This window comes from Lacerta agilis, chromosome 14 (genome assembly GCF_009819535.1).
Source record: "Lacerta agilis isolate rLacAgi1 chromosome 14, rLacAgi1.pri, whole genome shotgun sequence".
NCBI lineage: Eukaryota > Metazoa > Chordata > Lepidosauria > Squamata > Lacertidae > Lacerta > Lacerta agilis.
Genome location: NC_046325.1, coordinates 13,292,231 through 13,313,557, shown reverse-complemented (window position 1 = coordinate 13,313,557; position 21,327 = coordinate 13,292,231). Strand labels below are relative to the sequence as shown.

The 21,327-nt window shown below is 47.4% G+C and overlaps 1 protein-coding gene across 2 annotated transcripts in view; it reads left to right on the top strand.

Annotated features, from left to right (window-relative positions):
* The window catches only part of STX1B (syntaxin 1B), a 65,711-nt gene that overhangs the window by 27,657 nt on the left and 16,727 nt on the right, over window positions 1-21,327 (top strand). For both annotated transcript variants that reach the window (XM_033171001.1, XM_033171003.1), the window contains exons 2-6: window positions 12,087-12,161; window positions 17,333-17,432; window positions 17,665-17,739; window positions 19,723-19,796; window positions 20,585-20,693. In XM_033171001.1, the coding sequence (XP_033026892.1) occupies window positions 12,087-12,161; window positions 17,333-17,432; window positions 17,665-17,739; window positions 19,723-19,796; window positions 20,585-20,693 (433 nt within the window). The remainder of the gene's footprint in view (window positions 1-12,086; window positions 12,162-17,332; window positions 17,433-17,664; window positions 17,740-19,722; window positions 19,797-20,584; window positions 20,694-21,327) is intronic.

Sequence of the window (21,327 nt, the reverse complement as noted above, 5' to 3'; positions counted from 1 at the left end):
AGGCAAGCCCCGCTGTGTTCTGTGGGGTTTATTCAGTGGCAAGTGTGTTTAGGACTGCAGCCACCCGCAATTGTTCTCCCCTAGCACTACCCCCTTCTTTCTCTGCGTTGTTGAAATACTGCTTGCCAGCTCATTATTCATATCTCTCATCCCTGTCTGTCTCCAGCTCCATCTATCCATCAGTCTCCTAGCAAATATCTCTCTGCCCAAACCTGTCCCCATAAATACTCCCTTTGTCTCCGCAACCCCATAAACACACACACACACACACACACCCTACTGAGTCTGATGGTCTCCTCCTCTCCCTTACTTTCCTCCACCTGCATCCAAAAGATTAAGCATTCAGTTGGGATTCCTCCCCCCACCCCCCACCCCCACCGCCCCTGAGCTAGTCATATCGGAGGTTCCTCCTCTTGCAATATAGGGGGAGCCCGTATTTGCATGGGGTGTGGATGTGTTCCTAGGGCTCAAATACCTGCATTTCCCTTCCCCAAAAACAGCTGCAATGCAGGAATGATTGTGTGAGTGGTGGAGACGGACGTGGGCTTTGCTCGCCGTGTCTCTCGTTCGCTCCCTGGTTCTTTTTTTCCAATTTCCAGCAAATGCTATAACTCATGTCAGCCAGGGTGGTTTATGGGCTGCGGGCAGGAGGCTGGGCTGCAGTGGGGTGAGAGGTGACGTGGGGCTCTGAAGTACCGGCTGAGGAATGCTAGATTTCTCTCTCCCTCTCTCTCAGATGGTTTATGTGAAACCAGGATATATATAAATATACGCAACCAAGTTCTCTGTTCTTGGACTCTGTCACGCAACAAGAAAAATGCTATTAGTTATGATTAATTGCAAGCGTAATGTCCCTGCAAGTCTGCCTGTCGGCATGACTTGGAGGGTTACCACTGGAAGCTGGGAAGGAGAGGCAGGTGATCGAAAGGTTTGCCAGACCTCCAGGTCTGAGCTGAAGTCTCCAGGTTTGCCCGGCCCCTTTCAGGTGACAGGTGGAGAGCTTGAAGCGGGCAAGAGGTATAATAATAATAATAATAATAATAATAATAATAATAATAATACTGTACATGCAGCTTGCAAGCTGCAGCCCAACAGGAGCTGGCTGCAAAATAATAGCATAGAAACTCTGAGGAGTGGGCTGTCTGCCTTCCTCTGCTCTCCCTCTCCCAATTAACCTCCGTCACCAGGACCCACCCATGTGACATTACTAGGGGCTGGTTTGGCCCTGAAATATCAGGGTCTAGGATGCTCCTAACCTGGCAACCATAGTGGCAAATGATGTTAGGGGCTACGGCAACCGGAGCCAGTGAGGTCTAGTGGTTAGAAACTAGGAGATAAGGGCTCAAGTCCCTGCATTAAGCTCAGTGAGTGACCTTGAGCCAGCCACAGTCCCTCAGCCTAACCTACCCCACACGGTTGTTGTGAAGATGAAATGGGGAGGAAGAGAACCATGTGCATTACCTTGAGCTCCTTGGAGGAAAGAGAGGGTATGAATGTAATCAATAATAACAAATAATCTTCCACCTGAGTGGGAATTCTCTCCCCTTACCTCTCAGTACCCTTTTCTCCTAGGAAATGCCACAACTTTAGGAATCCATTGTGCCTTTGGGATGTCAGTCTTCACCCAATCCCCGTCCTCCCCTCACACCTATTTGCATGTCTAGCAACCCATGGGCAAAACCTACTGTGGTTTAATGGGCCTGGAAGCAAAGGGTTGAGAAGGAGCATCTCCTCCCCCATCGTTCAGCCCAGACACTGAAGTCCAGCGCCGAGGCCCTTCTGGCGGTTCCCTCACTGCGAGAAGTGAGGTTGCAGGGAACCAGGCAGAGGGCCTTCTCGGTAGTGGCACCCGCCCCGTGGAACGCCCTCCCATCAGATGTCAAGGAAATAAACAACTATCTGACTTTTAGAAGACATCTCAAGGCAGCCCTGTATTGGGAAGCTTTTTATGTTCTGAGATACGCTGTGAGCCGTCCAGAGTGGCTGGGGAAACCCAGCCAGATGGGTGGGGTATAAACAGTGGGTTTTTTTCTGGGGGGACGCAGACCCCTAAACAGTTTCTGAATCTTTGTACTTTTGTCCATTTACTGTATTTATTTTCCCTGATTTGAGCTATAAAATGGTGATTTTTCTTGAGTCAAAATGAGAGTACCCCTAAACATTTTTTTTAAAAAAAACCACTGGGTATAAATATAACAACAACAACAACAACAACAACAACAACAACAACAACAACAACAACGGGTATGCAGTGATCACCATTTGCTTGCTTGCTCAACAACAGCTGTCTTTGTGGCCGCATATCCATGCACGCTGCCATTTACCTGTGTGATTGTCCATGCATTTTGTCCCTTTCAGGGATCTTGCTGATCTGCTCATTGAGGAAATTCTGGTACACTCCTGATTGTTGGGAAATAAATGGGGAACACCAGTTAATCCTGAAGTCCCACATGTGTGGGGAACTATGAAGAAAAATGGCTGACTGTCTGATTTCAAAAAAGCATGTTCAGGGCTTGATTCCGGTTTAACGAAAACAGCTCCCAGCAGAGTTTAAAACACAGGTCTATGCGGTGTTTGCAAAGTGGGGGGAATATGGGTTGCTAGGTGTCTAAAAGTCCCAGTATTAAGCTCTTAAAATGTGCTCCCTCTACCTCTCTTGGAGTGAATACACCACAAACTTTAGTAAGTTTAAATGCTTTACTTACAGATCTCACTCATGCATTGTTCAATGCTGCAGCTGAAACAACACAGGCCAGGTATTATTGGTTGCAAAATACAGAAAGTATCTTCAAATACGGAGTCTGGGCATGGAGCGCACCCGTCTCATGCGTCTACTCAGCTTACATGGTTCAAATAGAGGAAGGAGAGAGAATGGAGCAGGAAACATCCCTTACTTCCTCTCCCTTTGGAAAAGGGGGGATGTGACATCACAGTCTAGTCTAGTAGTTTAGAACTCTGTGGTCCTTAACCCCTTCACATATTAACTATCTGGTATGCAGGCTGAGACCCTACCTGCCTGCAGACTGTCTCACCAGAGTGGTGCATGCTCTAGTTATCTCTCGCTTGGATTACTGCAATGCGCTTTATGTGGGGCTACCTTTGAAGGTGACCTGGAAACTACAACTAATCCAGAATGCGGCAGCTAGACTGGTGACTGGAAGCAGCCGCTGAGACCGGTCTTGAAAGACCTACATTGGCTCCCAGTACGTTTCCGAGCACAATTCAAAGTGTTGGTGCTGACCTTTAAAGCCCTAAATGGCCTCGGTCCAGTATACCTGAAGGAGCGTCTCCACCCCCATCGTTCTGCCTGGACTCTGAAGTCCAGTGCTAAGGGCCTTCTGGCGGTTCCCTCACTGCGAGAAGCCAAGTTACAGGGAACCAGGGCCTTCTCGGTAGTGGCACCCGCCCTGTGGAACACCCTCCCACCAGATGTCAAAGAGAAAACCAATTACCAGACTTTTAGGAGACATCTGAAAGCAGCCCTGTTTAAGGAAGCTTTTAATGTTTAATAGGTTATTGTATTTTAACACGGGGTATAAATAATAAATTACTACTACTACTACTACTACTACTACTACTAGCATAGATGTGCATTGTTAGCTTTGACTGCAAAAACTCCCATGCTGAAAAACCCCCAAGTATCCTGAAAGACAGTTTGAAAGCAGAAGGAATGAGGGAAGGAAAGAAAGAAAGAAGGAAGACTCCTTTGTTTTTAAATGACTAGGTAAAAACAGTCAGCTGCATAACAGGAACTGTTTCATAGCATTCAGAGTAGACTTTACCAGTGAGCACCAAGTCTTATCATGAGTTGCTTCAACTTCCTGCTTTGGGGCACTGTTGGGGAAGGACCAAAGCTCAGTGAGTAGAGCATCTACTTTGTCTAGAGAAAGGCCAAGGACTGGGAGAGACTTCTGAAACTTTGGAGTCCCACTGCCAGTCAGTGTAGACAGCACTGAACTAGTTGAACCAATGGTCTCACTTGTCATAAGGCTGCTTCCTATGTTCCACTAAAGACAGGCAAATCTCTGGCTGTTCCATACCCTCCAACATTTCCCTGTTGAAAATAAAAATGTTGCCTCCAACATTTCTCCAATGAAAATAGAATCATAGAATCATAGAGTTGGAAGAGACCACAAGGGCCATCCAGTCCAACCCCCTGCCAAGCAGGAAACACCATCAAAGCATTCCTGACAGATGGCTGTCAAGCCTCCACTTAAAGACCTCCAAAGAAGGAGACTCCACCACACTCCTTGGTAGCAAATTCCACTGCCGAGCAGCTCTCACTGTCAGGAAGTTCTTCCTAATGTTTAGGTGGAATCTTCTTTCTTGTAGTTTGAATCCATTGCTCTGTGTCCGCTTCTCTGGAGCAGCAGAAAACAACTTTTCACGCTCCTCTGTATGACATCTTTTTTTATATTTTATATATTTGATATATAATAGGGACTTCCTAAGGAAAAGTGGAACATTCCGGGATCAAATCAGAAACCAGGACAGCTTGTGTAAATCCGGGACTATCCATGGAAAATAGGGACACTTGGAGGGACTGCTGACCACCACTGCAGGGTGCCAGTTAGATTTTTCCACCTTGGATCCAGTAATGTTATAATTTTCTTACACTTACATTCTACCTTCTTTCCATCATAGAACTCAGTGGTTCCCAGGGAAATCTTCCATCCAGACACTGGTGGCCTTCAGACCCAAACCCTGCAGCCATTTCAGACCAAACTGAAATGGGCCTGCCTGCTGGCGGTTTCCAGTGGCCTCAGACCAGTCTAATTTTTGGGAAAGTTTCTCCCTCACCTTGACTGAGGTATACTCTGGTGGCAAACGGAACCAGGCACGTTGCCTCTGTGCCTGTCTGCCTCCAGGAGGTCGCAGGAAGGTGTCACTGCGGCCCAGGAACAAGCGATGGGAGACAGGTGCCCACCTCCTCTGTCGCAAGCAGCCAAGCTCATTTTCCAACCTCTTGGCTAGAGCGCAGCCTCCGCCTCCGACCACCGCCACCCATTCTCATTTCTCATTCCACTGTTGTTCTCATCACTTTGCATCTTTTGCTTTCTCTCTCTCTCTCTTTTAAAAAAAACCCCAAAATAAAAATAGTTATGCAGCACTTGCTGTCAGGAAACCTGTCAGGAGAACGCACCACCCCCTTTGCTGCACTGTTAGCCCTGCCTTAATGAGGATATTCTGCCTGTCTAAATGGCTGGGGTGGGGGGGAATGGAATTTACTTATTTATCTAGAAGCCCAAATGTGCGGCGTTTGGGGAAAGCAAAGCCCTGCTGCAGTTGCAGTCTCCTCACGTTCCTTTTGACTGCAAGCGGGGGGGGGGGGTTACGAAAAGAGGCTAAATGTGGACAGTAAGAGGCCTTTCTCTCCCCCCCCCCTAGAATGCAGGAAGGGCAGCAGCGAAGGCCAGAGGGTGAGGGACGAGAGGCAGGCCCCACGGGGAGAGACTGGGAAGGATGCGTGCGTAAGCCATTAAACTAAGTGGCTCTGTATTTGGGCAGCTGCGTCTTTTTTTAGCCCATTATTTTGACGCTGTTGCGCCGGGTTTTCCTCGGCCAGGGGAGCGGAGTGGAAGCCGGGGACGCTGAACGTAGCGCTTGCCAGTAGTCTGCGCTCTCTCTCTCTCTCTCTCTTTCTGTTCAAGAATAACGTTCGTTATAATAATCTCGCCGGATTCCGCGTCTGCTGGTGTCGCTCTGTATTTGAGGGTTGTTTGCCGGAACTCAGGGGAGCTCTTCTCCCCCCACACACACCTTGTTGGTTTTATTGGGCTCCAGTCCTTCCAGCTGAGGCTCTAAACCTGGTGCCCTGGCTCCTAGCCATTGTGCCTCTTAACAAACCAGACCGCGCTTAAATAAAAGAGATGGGGAGGGTAGATCACTGGCTCACAGCCTATCTCCCCCCTCTTAACCCTTCCCTCTGCTTTCTGAGAATCTGCAATTGCACAAGGAAACCAAGAGTCTGGTTTCTCCGATTATAACCTCTGGTTTCTAGGGGGGAAACCCTATTTGGTTTGGTTTTGAATGCAGCAACCCCCAGTAAGGCTGAACAGGGACACAACCCTGTATCCTTATCGCTCTCTGGAATGATAGTTATGCATCCACATCCTGAGCAGATGAGAGACACTCCCTACCAGCGTATAAATCTTGTCTTACATTAAAAAAAAAAAAGTTGTGGATATGGGGTGGCATGACTTTAGTGTTGCCACCATTCCCTTCCTGACACAGCTTTTGAAGAGCTGCATGACAGGTGACACTCCCAACAGGTGCAGGTGATGAAGAAGGAAAGCTTCACCTGTTGACCTTTTTACCTGTAGTGTCATTGTTCAAACCTCAGAGGGGAAGTCAGATACACACACACAACCTTACCTCTAAGAATGAATGAATATATGTATGTGTGTGTGTGTAGTTGATGAAACCTATTTTGGCCAGCTTTGCAGCCAATCTGGTCTCTGCCTTCTGCTACTGCAATCTCATTGGCTAGAAAGCAGCTTAGTCACTCTGGATAGAGCGAGCCTGATGGCCAGAGAGCCAATCACACTTGAAGGAGGCTGGTGGTGTGAGCTTTTCAGGCATGCAAACAGAGGTATCGGAAGCAGCCAATCACGCTGGAAGGGCAAGCCTATGAGAATCCTGATCTTTTTAAGCGAGGGGAAGCAGTCGCCCAATCTGCTGTGAACGCAGGCTTGCGAGGGACCTGGTGGAGGGTGGAGGACTGCCAATCAAATCCGAGTAGCCTGCAGACAAGCAATATAAAAGGCTAAATCATTCCTCCGTTCCTGGTGAGGAGGTCTGATCTTGCTAGGGATCTGACTTTTCATCTCCAGGTCCTGTTTTGATGTGTGTATGCTTATCTTTATAGTCTGGTTTACAGTGATATTTTCCTGCCTGCCTTTTAAGCTTTTGATAACCTTGACGTCCTTTAAATGTGCGATGACCCTCAAAGAGATGCCTAGCAAAGGATACAGACTCTAAAAGCACATTTAAACACACACACACACACACACACACACACACACACACACCTGAACAAGTCTTGGCTTCCTCGGGGCCTGGATGGGAAAATGCTTAGGTAGCCCTGTGCTAAGCCCTGCTGAGTATGTAACAGATAAATATATATGTCTGTTAGCTGCAGGCAGCAATGAAAGCTGAGTCCTTCTGAGCGCCTCCTACATTCAGAGGAGACCTAGGTTTGAATCCCTTGCTCACTGGGTCGCCTTGGGCAGGTCGTCTTCAAATATCTCAAGGGCTGCCACATGGAAGAGGGAACAAGCTTGCTTCCTCCTGCTCCAGAGGGTAGGACTCGAACCCATGGCTTCAAGTTACAAGAAAGGAGATTCCGACTAAACATCAGGAAGAACTTCCTGACAGTAAGAGGTGTTTGGCCGTGGCACAGTCTCCCTCGGGAGGTGGTGGACTCTCCTTCCTTGGAGGTTTCCGAGCCGAGGTTGGATGGCCATCTGTCACGGATGCTTCAGATGAGATTCCTGCATGGCAGGGGGTTGGACTAGATGACCCTCAGGGTCCCTTCCAACTCTACGATTATGAGATTCTAAGTCACAACGTAGCCTCAGCGCAGGCCCAGTTTGGGGATTAAACAGGGTTACAACTGTGATGGCTTAAATAAATAGATTCCATTCCTTCCATCACTTGGGTATCTTTCCCCTCATCAACATGCCTAGGAATCCTTGAAAACAGAGGGAGATAGATAGCACCAGGAGCAGAATGTTCCCAAACTTTGAGCCTGCCTTCTGAATCGCGATAGCCTCTAAAGTGCCCTGTGGCTGCTTCTGAATCATCCAGATCTTGCCACTATTGCAGAGGAACGAACCGTTTGCCTGGCCTGATAGGAGCGTTTGCCCATTCTTGCCAGGAGATGACCTTGGCCTGGATCTCCTTTCGTCATGCAAATTAGCAACCCGAGCAGCATTTGAGAATATATGGGGGTGCCAAGGATCCAAAGCTAAGGTAGGTTAATTGCCTGAGCCGGCCAGGAGTGACACAGAACATCAATGCAAATGGCTCTGGAGAGGAGCCAGTCATGCGCCCAGCATCCAGCCACATGGTCCAACAGGAAGATGGCTGGAGGAGCCAATAAGCTCACTATAGAATTCTCATATTCAAATAAAAGAGGAGAGGACAAAAGGAGAGATGATTGGTTGTACTTGGACTATAAGGTAAATGATACAGCAACCTTGCTGAAACTAAATAGGACTAGTCATGCCTGGACAGGGGATGGTTTCAAACCCTGTGCATTATTATTATATTATATTATATTATATTATATTATATTATATTATATTATATTATATTATATTATATTATTATATTCCCTGTCTTTTTCCTTTACAGGGGCTCAAGGCATCCTACAGATAAAATAAAAACAGTTAAACAGATAGAGGGGGAATAATTAAGAATCATTTAAACATTGATAAAATCAAAACACACACACACTATATATATATGATCTATTTAAAACATACAGATAATCACAATAAAAACAGCACGGCACCCGCCCTTTCATTAAAAGTTTAACTTCTCTAGAGAGGGAGTTTCAAAGTTTAGGAGCAGCCACCGAGAAGGCCCTCTCCTGCTGCCTTGGGGGATCCACAGCTGCAGAAAAGTAAATAAATGTGAAGTAAAATCAAACTTTTAGCAGTGTTTAGGTAACATGCTTACCCACTGTGGTCTCCTAACTTCCCCTGTAGTATTTCCCCGGTGGACCCGCTGTGATTCTGACTTCTTTTCCTTCTCCTTCTCCTTCTCCTTCTCCTTAAAAAGCTGCTAGTCCTCATGACCATTGAAGAAAACGTTAATAATCAGTGGGCAATGTTGCCAGTACTGTCCATGGTATCCTCTGCTTTGCTGTCACTCTTTACATTCCTAGCTGAGAGGATGGGGTGGGCAGCTGTTACTCTTTAAATGGGTTAAGAAGTGGGAAAGGAAAAATGTTCTCCCTGTGGCCTGCAGACAAGTAGTCAGTCACCAATCCCGACCCCCAACAACTCCACCTCTCTGTGTTTGTGTGTGTTCCTTCCCGCCCCCTGCCCCCACCTGCCCCTTACTCAGAAGTTGGGTGGGGGGCAGGAATGGAACATGAGAAGGGACCACGATTGGTTTGACATCCGTGGGCCAGTATTGCACCTTCCAAGGAAAACCACAGAACCTTCTACTGCAGAAAGGGAGGGGAGAGGGGAGGATTTTTATTCTTATTTATATATTTCATTTTGTCCTCCATGACAGGCTGGTTATTTTGGGGGTGGTGGTTTTCCTGGAAGGAGAAAAGGAATCTGATAGTCTGCCGAGGTGGGTGACGTGGTGCTGCCCCCAAGCCACCCCGCCCGGTCTCTGCGTGTACACACACATTCCCAGCACGCTGGAAGTGCGAGCGGCTGTTTGTGTGCATGTGTTATTATTATGTCACTGTTCCAGCTCGGTTAGCTGTGACCTTGGACGAAAGGAGAATGCAACGAGAGAGCTTCGTCACAAACTGCCCTCCAGGAGACGGAGCCAGGCACTGGTCCAAAACGCAGCTTCTCCCTCTCCAAATCCCTTTCTCCAATTCCTTTCCCCGTGGTGCCGGGCCTGGGAGCCTTCTCCATCGCCATTCCTTCCCCGCTGCCCTGATCGCCAGCTTTCTCCTGCCGTGTGCAGCAGCGCAAGTGGCGGGCACCCGGGGAGGGGGGGAGGGGGGTGCTGCTTTCCAAGTGGCTGAGCCCATCTCCCTCTGACTTGTCGCCTCAGGTTAAATCAAGTTTTTTGGGGTTGCACTTATATAAGAAGAAATGTGGCATCTCGGCTGAGAAGACAGGGCTTTTTTGGCCTTGACAACTGCTGCAAGGAACTATGGGATATGAAATGGGAGGTAAGGGTGGTGGAGACAGACAGACAGACAGAGGCCACAATTTAACTCTTAGTGCTAAGCTGCTGTTCAAGTAGGAGATAACCACTTCTGGACTTTAAGTGGGGCACCCATCATTGACTTTCTTTCCTAAACCAAAAAACCGAAATGCTCCGCTCCTAGAAAGCCAGCTGTTAAGGAAGGTTATTGCCTAGCTTTCGTTGATAAGGAAGTTTTCTATGTAAGGGTTTTTATCTTTCTCATGTGGAAACATTCAACCCTGAGATGCCCTCAGATCATCCAAAGCCCCTCCAGACTGGTGGGAAGTGTGTGTGTGTGTGTGTTTTGCAAATGTATCCTGCCACATGTCATTGATGCATGAGTTGTTCATTGGTGGTAGATTTATATGGGACTGTCCAAACACCAGTCCGCTTTATTACTGGTCCTGTGGTCTTTGCTGGGCGCTGTCACATTGTCATGATTTGGGGGGGGGGCAAAAGCAGGACATAACAAACACACACTTCCCAGAATATTGTGGTATAATAAAACATTGCGGGGTTTCAGGAGGAAGTTATGAGACCAGAAACAAAGCAATATGTATGGCCTCAAATTGTTGCACCTGCAAACAGTTGTGGAAGTGAGATTGTGAATAACCAGCCCAAGCGAGATTGTGAATAACCAGCCCATGCCATCATGAACACAAGGCATCATGACCACACAATTAAAAGGAAGCTTGGAGGCTGGGCTTATCTAGTCCACAAATAGTCCCCCCCCCCGCGTGAGGCAACTGTTTGTGGTATTTCTTTTTGGGTTCTCTAACCCGACTCTTCTGCTCTGCAACGGAAATGAGGCCTTGTGGGATGGAAGTGTGGGGAACGGGGTCTCCAGGGTTTTCCTTTTAGATCCAAAAGGAAACTGGATGCATTTCTAGAAAACAGGCCCTCAAGTTTTCTCCCCAGCTCTAGGAGCCGGAAATGGGTGTAGCTTCTTAGAGCAGGAAGGCATGATTCCTGGATTTCGTTGCCTCTTGGGGTTTTAGACAGTTCTTAATTTTTAAAATGTGAGTTGTGGCATTTCATGTTTGCCTAATGGGAGCATGTTCTATGTTCCCCGATCACCCTGTTTTTAATCCCAGATGTCTAGGGGCCTTAGCCACACTTTTGTATATTCCACAGGAATCAGTGGAAGAAGAGTGGTTAACAATATTGAATAGGGGCTGGTTGTGGTTAACCCATAGCAAAGCAGACATCTCAGCATGTGGTCAGCTACAGTCAAGTCTTCACTACTGCTTCGCTTATTCCAGGGCTGAGCCTCAGAATTAAAAAGGAGGTGGAATGAACCCAAAGCATGTAGCAATCACAAACACTCATCCATCTCTTCCTTCTCATTGTATTTGTGACATTTTCCTAGCTCCCCTGGTCATTCCCTTTCTCCTTAACAAACTTTTGTTGAAGTGTGAAGTCTCACACTTGCCTTTTCAATCATGTTTTCTTGGCTTGTTTTCTGCTGAGGATGGAGAATTCATGTTACAAGAGTCATGTTAGGAGAGGCATAACAATGCCGCTTTTCAGAAACCAGGGCAAGCATCTTTACTTTTGAAGATGCAGTATGGACTAGGACGAAACTGCTACTCTGCTCCATCGAAATACAGTGGTACGCTTCAGGTTACAGACGCTTCTGGTTACAGACTCCGCTAACCCAGAAATAGTACCTCGGGTTACGAACTTTACCTCAGGATGAGAACAGAAATTGTGTGGCGGCAGTGGGAGGCCCCATTAGCTAAAGTGGTACCTCAGGTTAAGAACAGTTTCAGGTTAAGAACAGACCTCCGGAACGAATTAAGTTCTTAACCCGAGGTGCCACTGTATAGATAAAGAATCAAGAAGTGAATGTAAGAGGAAAATCAGAGAGAAAGAGGGTGGGAAAGAATGAGGCCTAGAAAGGAACATGGACATTTGCAACAGAAACAAGGGCCTGAAATACTGGCTGGGGGAATCTGCTGAGTGTCTGCGTGCATCTACTTAAATAGGGGAGAAGGGGCAACTGGGAAAGGTTAAAAGCTTGCTTCTTTCCCCCCAAAATAGTTCCCCCTCCCACTTTTCACTGTGTAGTGAAGAAATGGCAATTGGCTACATAATATGTGTGCTTTGAAACACACAGAATAGGAGAGCATCAAGGTATCTTTGAGGACAGAGCCAGGAGGGTGTTCTAACCTGTGGAAATGTTGTCTCTTGGGCAGGCCAAAGACAGCGACGATGAGGAAGAGGTGGTGCACGTGGACCGAGACCATTTCATGGATGAGTTCTTCGAACAGGTAAGAGGAAGGACAGCCCTGAAGGTGTCACAGCAGCATGGTCAGTGATGCTGAGAGTTGTGATTTAACAACTGGAAGGCTGCAGGTCCCCCATCCCTGGCATGGACCTTGGTGTGGTCCAGCAGGGCTCTTCTCTGTTCTGTTGTTATGCTCTCATTTATCTTGTGTTCTGCTTCAAATACAACAGCGTTCGCCAGCCTGGTGCCTTCCTGCTTTTTTGGACTACAACTCCCATAAGGGCTGGTGCGGATGGGAGTTGTAGTCCAAAGCAGCTGGAAGACACCAGGGTAGCGGAGGCTGCACTACATATTGTACCGAGTCCTACCTCTTGAGTAATCATACTCCTTTCCGGCTTCTGACATCTCCCCAGGTTTCGTCCATATATTTTGAAGCTTATCTCAACAGTCATGAGATCTTGACCAATGGCAGAGGACCCGTGGCAACTCCAGATGGTGCTGGACTACAGTTCCCATCATCCTTGCCCTTTGGCTGTGCTGGCTGGGATTGATGGGAAATGAAGCCCGACAGCATCTGGAGGGCAAAGGGTCCCTCTCTCCTTTCTGTAGAAGCTTAACTTCTTGAGCCATGGCTCTCAGGATCTGTGCTATGTATCAAATTCTGCTTCTGTGAATTCAGATTTCAAGTAAAGGGAACACCCTGAGCTCTGGCAACAGGCAGGCAGCCACTGCAATCTCCAGAGCAGTGCTGCAAATTTGTGCCGAGTGACAAACCCTAGGAGGAGGTAGGCTGCCCTGTTCCACATTTGGCTCAGCTTCCAAAGAGCCATTAAAAGCATGTCAGAGCAAAACCCACAAGTTGGATCTACTCTCTGAAGTGATACTATGGGCCCTCTTGGCAATTTTTTAATCTACAGGTCTCAAACCTTTCCCAAGGGAGGTTGCACTGAAATATAGCTTAAGAACCCATGGCTCTATGGGCCAGTCTTTGCAAACCCAGCGCCCTCCAGTTTTTTCTGAACTACAACTCCCAGCATGTCCAGGACTAAAGGGAGTTGTAGTACAAAACATCTGGATGGCCCTGGGATGGCTGATTTGGCATATTGCAGGCTATACTCATCACTTGTATTAACACTTGATGTCTACTACAGTCTTACCTTGGAAGCCAAACGGAATCCGTTCCAGAAGTCCTTTCGCCTTCCAAAACGTTCGGAAACCAAGGTGCAGCTTCCGATTGGCTGCAGGAAGTTTCTGCAGCCAATCAGAAGCTGCGGAAGCTGCACCAGACGTTTGGGTTCCAAAAGAACGTTTGCAAACTGTAACACTCACTTTTGGGTTAGCGGCATTTGGGAGCCAAAACGTTTGACTCGCAAGTCGTTCGTCAACCAAGGTACGATTATACTGGTAAATACTGTTGTCTCGTTCGTGTGGAAATCAGCAAACAGGTTTATTTCTTTTTTAAAACAAGTTCTCTGAGGCCTGAAAAGGGCACGATAGCAGCAGGCCTGCCTCTTTAAACCTAGGCCTCACCCAATCTCTCTCTCACACAAAAGCTAAAGAGGATGAATGAGGGGAGAGGAGCTGAACCTCCCCCCCCCCCTTGCCTGCTTCTTCTTCCCCACAGCCCCTCGCCTGAGGCATTTCCCCCTTGGCCAAAGAGACAGACTGCAAGGGAGTCAACGGTGAGCAGGGAATCTTACACCCCCTCTGAAAACTAAACCCCCTCACCCAAAACACATTTTTTAATGATCAGGGCAGACACAGATTTAAGGAGACCAGCTGGCGACCATCTAGGGGTTATCTCCAACTTAAACTTCCTCAGATTCAGGGGTGCCAACTTGAATAAAATATTTTGGGGGGGGGGAAGCCCTGTCCTGCATAATCAATCACAAGATGTGTCACACACACACACCATTTGAATGGCAATGCCCATCAATTTGGGGGGCCCCTGGTCCCCTCAGATATTTTATTGGGAGGGCCAAAAGGGACCTCGGCCCCTAGGAGTTGGCTCCTATGCTCAGAGTAGACTTACTGAAATTAACGAACCTCCGTTAGTTGTGTTTATTCATTTCAACGGGCCTACTCTTGAGTAGCATTGGACACAACCCTAGGTTTCAAAGCATAAGGGAAAGAAATAGTTTTCAAAAGGGGTGTCTCTGTGAGGGAGGGAGAGATTCTACAGTTTAGTGTTTCCTCTTGTTTTGGGTTTGGTACGTCATTCCTCAGCCATGCCTGAGCCTATTTGCCTCAGAACAATCAGGTCCTTTCATGCTGGAGAGCTCTTGCTTCATTATAGAGTCTGAGAACCCGTAAAGAGGTCAGTTTTGTGGCAGCAATACATCCTTCCAGCTCCCAGACCACTGTGCGGAAACCAAATGGCCTCCAGGATTAGAGAAGGTGGCCACCCTTGTTCCGGGTCCCTCTCCTTCCCCTTCCTCCCAGCTCTCCTTCCCACTTTTTCGCAGCCTGCTTTTGCATAGGAGACGGAGCCTATGAGCCCCCATGCCCTGAATTAACTCCTGCTTAAACACGTGCCTGGGATCTGCACGAGAGCTGAGCGCATTAATATTCAAGCAGCATGTCTTTTAGTATGCAAGAGCATCTTGTTAATGATTCTATGCAGCCTCTGTGGTGCGCAGGCGTCAGAGGTGGAAAGATTGGAGGGGGGGCAGAGAGATGCCACCGGGATGGCAGCCACCCACAACTGTGAAATCCACGTTCGCTTGTTGGGTCTTGTTCACAAGTCGCAACTCATGGCTGAGATCATCGCACTACACCCCGGAGAAATCTTGCCGTTTCTCTGAAGCAATTCCGCAGCATGCTGTGGCTGCTTGCAGGAAATCCATGCCTCAGACAAGCTTTTCCTCTCTTTCCTTTGAATTCCAAGTTCTATTTAAAAAAAAACAAAAAACCACCTACAGCCCACTCACCCTCCCTCTCTCAAATAAGCATACAGATTGCATCATTTCATGCAAAATTAGCAAATGTTGTTGCGTAGCTTTGACCCAAGATTGTAAACATTATTGCAGTCTTTTCCGGTGGGTGCCTGGGATTTCTTATCAGCCTCAGCACTCATCAGGGAGTTAGTTACCAGTGAGATCCATAATTAACGATCCAATTTTATTTATTGCTTTTGTGGCTCCAGTCAGCCTGAGGTGATGTAAGTGCTTCTCCCCCTCCTCATTTAATCCCCGCAACAACCCTGAGAGGTAGGTTAGGCTGACAGGCAATGACTGGCTCAAGGTCACCCAGCGAGCTGCGTGGCAGAGTGGGGATTTGAACCCTGGCCTCCTGGGTCCTAGTCTGAGCCTCTAACCACTATGCCACACTGGATCAATTTGTGGACATTTGGGCTCAGGCTACATATGATAGTGGAAGACCCATCTATTTAAGACCTGGGCCTGCCCCGCTCATGCTTAGACTGCCAGCTTCCCCCAAAGAGAGCTGCTAAATTTGTGGCTGCCTCCCTGAAACCTCTTTTATGAAGTTTATTTTCCCTCAGCTGTGCTGTAGCTCAGCAAGTGGGCCTGTACAGGAGGAAAAGACCACACAGGGAGCAACTTTGGGGGAGTTAAACAATGGGTGGGGATTCTTATACCCATGAACTCCATATGTCCTACAAATCCTCTTAGTTCACACCCCTCTTTATGCATGACTGAGGCAGACCTGAGTTCGAAAGCTGCGCTCTATTCCAACATAGAATCATAGAAGGAAGGGACCCCAAGGATCATCTCGCCCCACCCCCTGCAATGCGGGAATATGCAGCTGCCCCATCGAACCTGAAACTGCGATCCCCCTATGGGACAGCTGCATGAGGGAAGCCAGGGCTGGCCCGGGAATTGTGATGCTTGATTGAGGGGCACCAGCAATGCTATTGTCTGTCGTGGGCGAGTCGGCTGCAGATTTCAGGACCTTGGAGAGCGTCTCCTGGTAGTTTGCCTCCGGGCCCGTATTTCAACTCCTTTCTGCAGCCCAGTGCTCCCTGGTGGCCACGCTGAGGCCTTACAGTCATTTAACTAGAGGAAAACTACTCTATCAGACGGACAAAAAGGTGTTTAGGGAACATTTAAGTCAGAGTTTCCCAAACTGTAGTTCATGGACCACCAGAAGTCCCCAAGCTTCATTCAGCTGCTCTGTGACATGTCTGCATTAAATATTCCTATTGCTTTTTAAATTGGCTGCTTTGTTTATTTCTTATATCGCATGTTATTGTATTACGGTCTGCCAAAGAGATCATAGTCTCAGTGAACTGTAGCAAAACTACCAGTGCAAAGAAATATTTGTTTTTATTCATTTATAAAAAAAATTATATACTGTTGTTCATTAATTTAAAAAAATCAGAGTGGTTTTACACAATTGCCCATAAAACCATGCAATAAAGAGCATTAAAAAAGTTTAAATCAGCTAAATATTATGGACAGTTGTATTATTAATTATTTTTAAAAAAATTAAGCAGAAGGCACCCACTGTATATCCATTGGCAGTCTATTCCACGATCCTGGCACTATGGCACCAAAATCTCAGTTCATAGAATCATAGAATCATAGAGTTGGAAGAGATCCATCCAGTCCAACCGCCTGCCAAGCAGGAAACACCATCAAAGCATTCCTGACAGATGGCTGTCAAGCCTCTGCTTAAAGACCTCCAAAGAAGGAGACTCCACCACACTCCTTGGTAGCAAATTCCACTGCCGAACAGCTCTCACTGTCAGGAAGTTCTTCCTAATGTTTAGGTGGATTGTTGTGAAATGAGCCTTGCCAACTCAGGGAACAACCATCGACACGACTGCAGATGATCTCAGAGGTTGAGCTGAGATATAAGGGTTCAAGCAGTCCCCGAGGTACCCTGGACCTAAGATGATCAGGGCATTTGTAAATTAATGCAAGGACCTTGGTAGTGCTCCATAGATATTTGGTGACAGAGGTATTTCCCCCTCCTACCTGATGCTCTCGCTCTGCACACGGCAAAATTCAGGCGGAATTTGGAAATGAGGCCTGTGTATCGCTCTCTCCTTTTCCCGCCTCTGTGGCTCCTTCATGGAATCTCCTCCAACCTTAAGAGTTCTGTGGCTCCACGGTTGGCTAAATGCAGCACAGACGACCTGTATTGACCGTGGCAGCCGTGGGCCACCGTATCAATTAGTGGTGGGCGTTCAAGGAACTGCAACAGGGGGGAGATCCCATGCTCACGTCTTGCTTCCCTGTCTTTCCCCAGGTGGAGGAGATCCGCGGCTGCATTGAGAAACTCTCGGAAGATGTGGAACTGGTGAAGAAGCAGCACAGCGCCATCTTGGCTGCCCCCAACCCAGATGAAAGTGAGTGGAACACCCAGAGGCTCACGTCTAGTGATGCTGTCCCACGGCGCTTGCACATGTCCCGTGCCACGTGTCAATGTGCCCGAGATGGGTGCGCAAGGCTCTCTCTCTAGATCCTGTGCAAGGGTGAAGGCAAACAATGCATTGGGGGGGGGGGAACAGACACAGTTCAATCATCTCTCGGGTCTGCTGTCAAAGCACTCCCCACCCCCCTTTTGCATTTTCCTTGCAGAGACCAAGCAGGAACTGGAGGATCTCACAGCTGACATCAAGAAGACTGCCAACAAGGTGCGCTCCAAGTTGAAAGGTAAGAGCTGGGTGTCCCCAACACAAATTTATTATAGATATATATATATGACTGAAAGTCCAGAGGCAGCATTGTAATCCATTTACGATGGAGTGGAAGGTTCGCAGGCTATGAAGGACTTGCTCACAAACTTATTGACAGCTGCATGAATTATTATAGCCAAGAAGTGGAAGGGGCAAGCAGAATATAAAATGGAAGAATGGTATAAAGAGGTGTTGGAAATAGCTATTAGTTAACATGTGCCGTTAAGGTAGCACGGGGAATATGCAGGAGAAATGATTCTGAGGAGATATGGTGGGCGTTTGTAGAATTTGTACTGTTAAAACGGGAAAAGGGGTCAAACCATCCCAAGAGGTGTTGAAATTTTGGGAGGTTGGATGGTTACAACGGAATGGTCTTGGTGGCGGGGTGCACATTTTTATCCTTATTTATTTATTACTGTTACTTTGTCAAAATAATAAAAAACAAACAAACAAAATAGAAAGAAATGTAAGAACTGGAGCTGCAGCCATGTGAATCAGAATTTGTTTCTATTCTTCATAACGTCGTCAGTATATATGTAACGCCTTTGGGGTTCACAGAACTTTGCTCACATTATCGTAGTCCTCTTTACAACAGGTCTATAAGGTAGGCCAGTATTATCACCCCGCCCCACCCCCTTTGCAGGCTGAAGCTAAATGCTGAGACAGGAGTGGCTTACTCCTGGCATATTCATGGCTGAGATGAAATCTAAACCAGCAACATCCTGGAACACGGGATTATTTTCTTAGCTGATACAGTGCATCAAGTTTTGGTCAGGGCATCATTGCATATAGGATGTACGGTGCTGTCATGAGGCTGGGCTACAAACAGCCCAGAGAGCCAGCAAGGGCAGGAGGGTAGAAGCGTGGTGGGAATTTGACAGCGTATGTCAAATAGAGCCAGCGAATGGCTCTGTGTTAGAATCATAGAGCTGGAAGAGACCACAAGGGCCAACCAGTCCAACCCCCTGCCAAGCAGGAAACACCATCAAAGCATTCCTGACAGATGGCTGTCAAGCCTCTGCTTAAAGACCTCCAAAGAAGGAGACTCCACCAACCTCCTTGGCAGCAAATTCCACTGCCGAACAGCTCTCACTGTCAGGAAGTTCTTCCTAATGTTTAGGTGGAATCTTCTTTCTTGTAGTTTGAATCCATTGCCCTGTGTCCGCTTCTCTGGAGCAGCAGAAAACAACCTTTCTCCCTCCTCTATATGACATCATTTTATATATTTGAACATAGCTATCGTGTTTTTGCAAGCCCATATGAAAGCCACAAAAGGCCGGCCTATTTCAGCCAGTTTGGGTGTGGGTCAATCTTTTTGCTGCTTTGAGCTTCTCCTGATAGCTGCCAGGGGGGGCACCTTTCTCCCCCCCCCCACTAGAAGCACCTGCAACAGAGACGCTGCACCACCATGTCCCATTACTCCCAGGGGTTTGGGGAAAAGGAAAATAGCACCTGTTGGGAAGAGCTCCAGGCATTAATGGCAATTTCCACCCCTGTCTTAACATTTCCCTACCCTCGAAAGTTGATGGGAGCATCTCACCCTCCCTTTCGCCCTCCCTCTCCCATAAATGAGTTGAAAATTATCATCTGAGAGCTTTTGGTTCAGCCCTAGGTGTAAAGTAGGCAAGGATAGCTCAGTTGGTAGACTCTTAATCTCAGGGTTGTGGGTTCAAGTCCCACGTTGGGCAAAAGATTCCTGCATTGCAGATTGTTGGACTAAATGACCCCTCGTGGTCCCTTCAAACTCTAAAATTCTGTGATTCTGAAACTGACTGGATTTGTGGGGACTTTCCACAGCCCAGAGAATGTCCTAGCCCTTAGGTAGCTTCGAACCTGCAACTTGGCGGCTCGCCACTAGAGGCAGCAGCAGAAGAACCCAGAAACTCCAGGCTCTAACCCAGACAGCTCTTCATTCTCCGCTAAAGCTGCCCTGATCTCTTTGCCCTTGTCATCTCTGCAGCGATTGAGCAGGGAATCGAGCAGGAAGAGGTGCAGAACCGATCCTCGGCTGACTTGCGGATCCGGAAAACGCAGGTACTTGCCTTCGTCACATATATTGGATTTCACCTTATTTCTCCTGCTTCTTCCCCCACACTCATCCCCAAAGTAGTTATATTTAAAATAAATGGCATGTTTTGTTTTTTTGTTTTTAAAAACTTCCTGGTTAATTGGTGGGGTACCCTTTTAGCTGACCAAATTGTTCTTAAATCCATGCATCTAAACCCCGGGGAGAGACCTGCAGGATCAGGCCAATGACCCATCCAGTCCAACATTCTGTTCTCACAGTAGCCAGCCGGAAGCTTGAATTTGCGTAACAATTTCCCCATATCTCTCTCTCTCTCTCTCTCTGTGTGTGTATTTATGTATGTGTGTGTGTGTATGTGTATACACACACACACACACACACACACAACACTCCCTAGAGAAGACTCCCTAGAAAAGACCCTGATGTTGGGAAAGATGGAGGGCACAAGAAGAAGGGGACGACAGAGGATGAGATGGTTGGACAGTGTTCTCGAAGGGACTAGCATGAGTTTGGCCAAACTGCGGGAGGCAGTGAAGGACAGGCGTGCCTGGCGTGCTCTCTGGTCCATGGGGTCACGAAGAGTCGGACATGACTGAACAACAACAAATGTATATATAGACACACACACACACACACACACACACACACACACACACACCATTCCAAAGGTCTGTGATCAATAGGTTTGGGTCTTAAATTGAAACAGGGGAGCAGAGGGAATGAGGGGGTACGGCCCACTCTCTTTGGTGCCTTCCTCTCTGCCCCAACATGACTGACTCCCCATTTCGCTGCCTAGCACTCGACCCTTTCCCGCAAGTTTGTGGAGGTGATGACGGAATACAACACAACCCAGTCCAAATATCGAGACCGATGCAAGGACCGTATCCAGAGGCAGCTGGAGATAAGTACGTTAATTCTCTCTCTTGTATATATTTCTTGCCTTCCATCCTTAGGTCTGGCTTGTTGGGTACGTTTCCCCCGAAATATTGAACTCTCCGACAATCTAGGAAGGTGGAGGACTCTCCTTCATTGCAGGCTTTTAAACAGATGTCGGGTCGCTTTCCGCCAGGGATTATTTAGCTGTGATTCCTGCATTGTCTGGGGGTGGTCCGAATGACCCTTGGTGTCCCTTCCAACTTTGCGGTTCTATGATCCTACGGTTGCATTCATCCAGTAACTAGCGAGGAAAGAGCTGAAATATATGACGTTAGCGATAAGGACATCAGAAGAGTCCTGAGGATAAGGCCAAAGGCCTGCCCCACCTCTCTTTGAAACAATTTTTTATTTGATTTTCCAAAATATAAACATACAACAACAAAAATTCCCAATCTAATTATCAAGATTACTCTGAATCTCCTGACTCCCCCCCATCCCGTCCTATTGATTCTATTTTCAACTGCATATCAATACTTCTCCCATTTTTCATCTTCCTAAATTATCTATACGTTCTGTTACATTACAAGTGTGTTTAAAATCCTGCTAAAAGTTCTGACCTGTTTACAATAATTCTGTATATACATTACAAACATTTCCCATTCT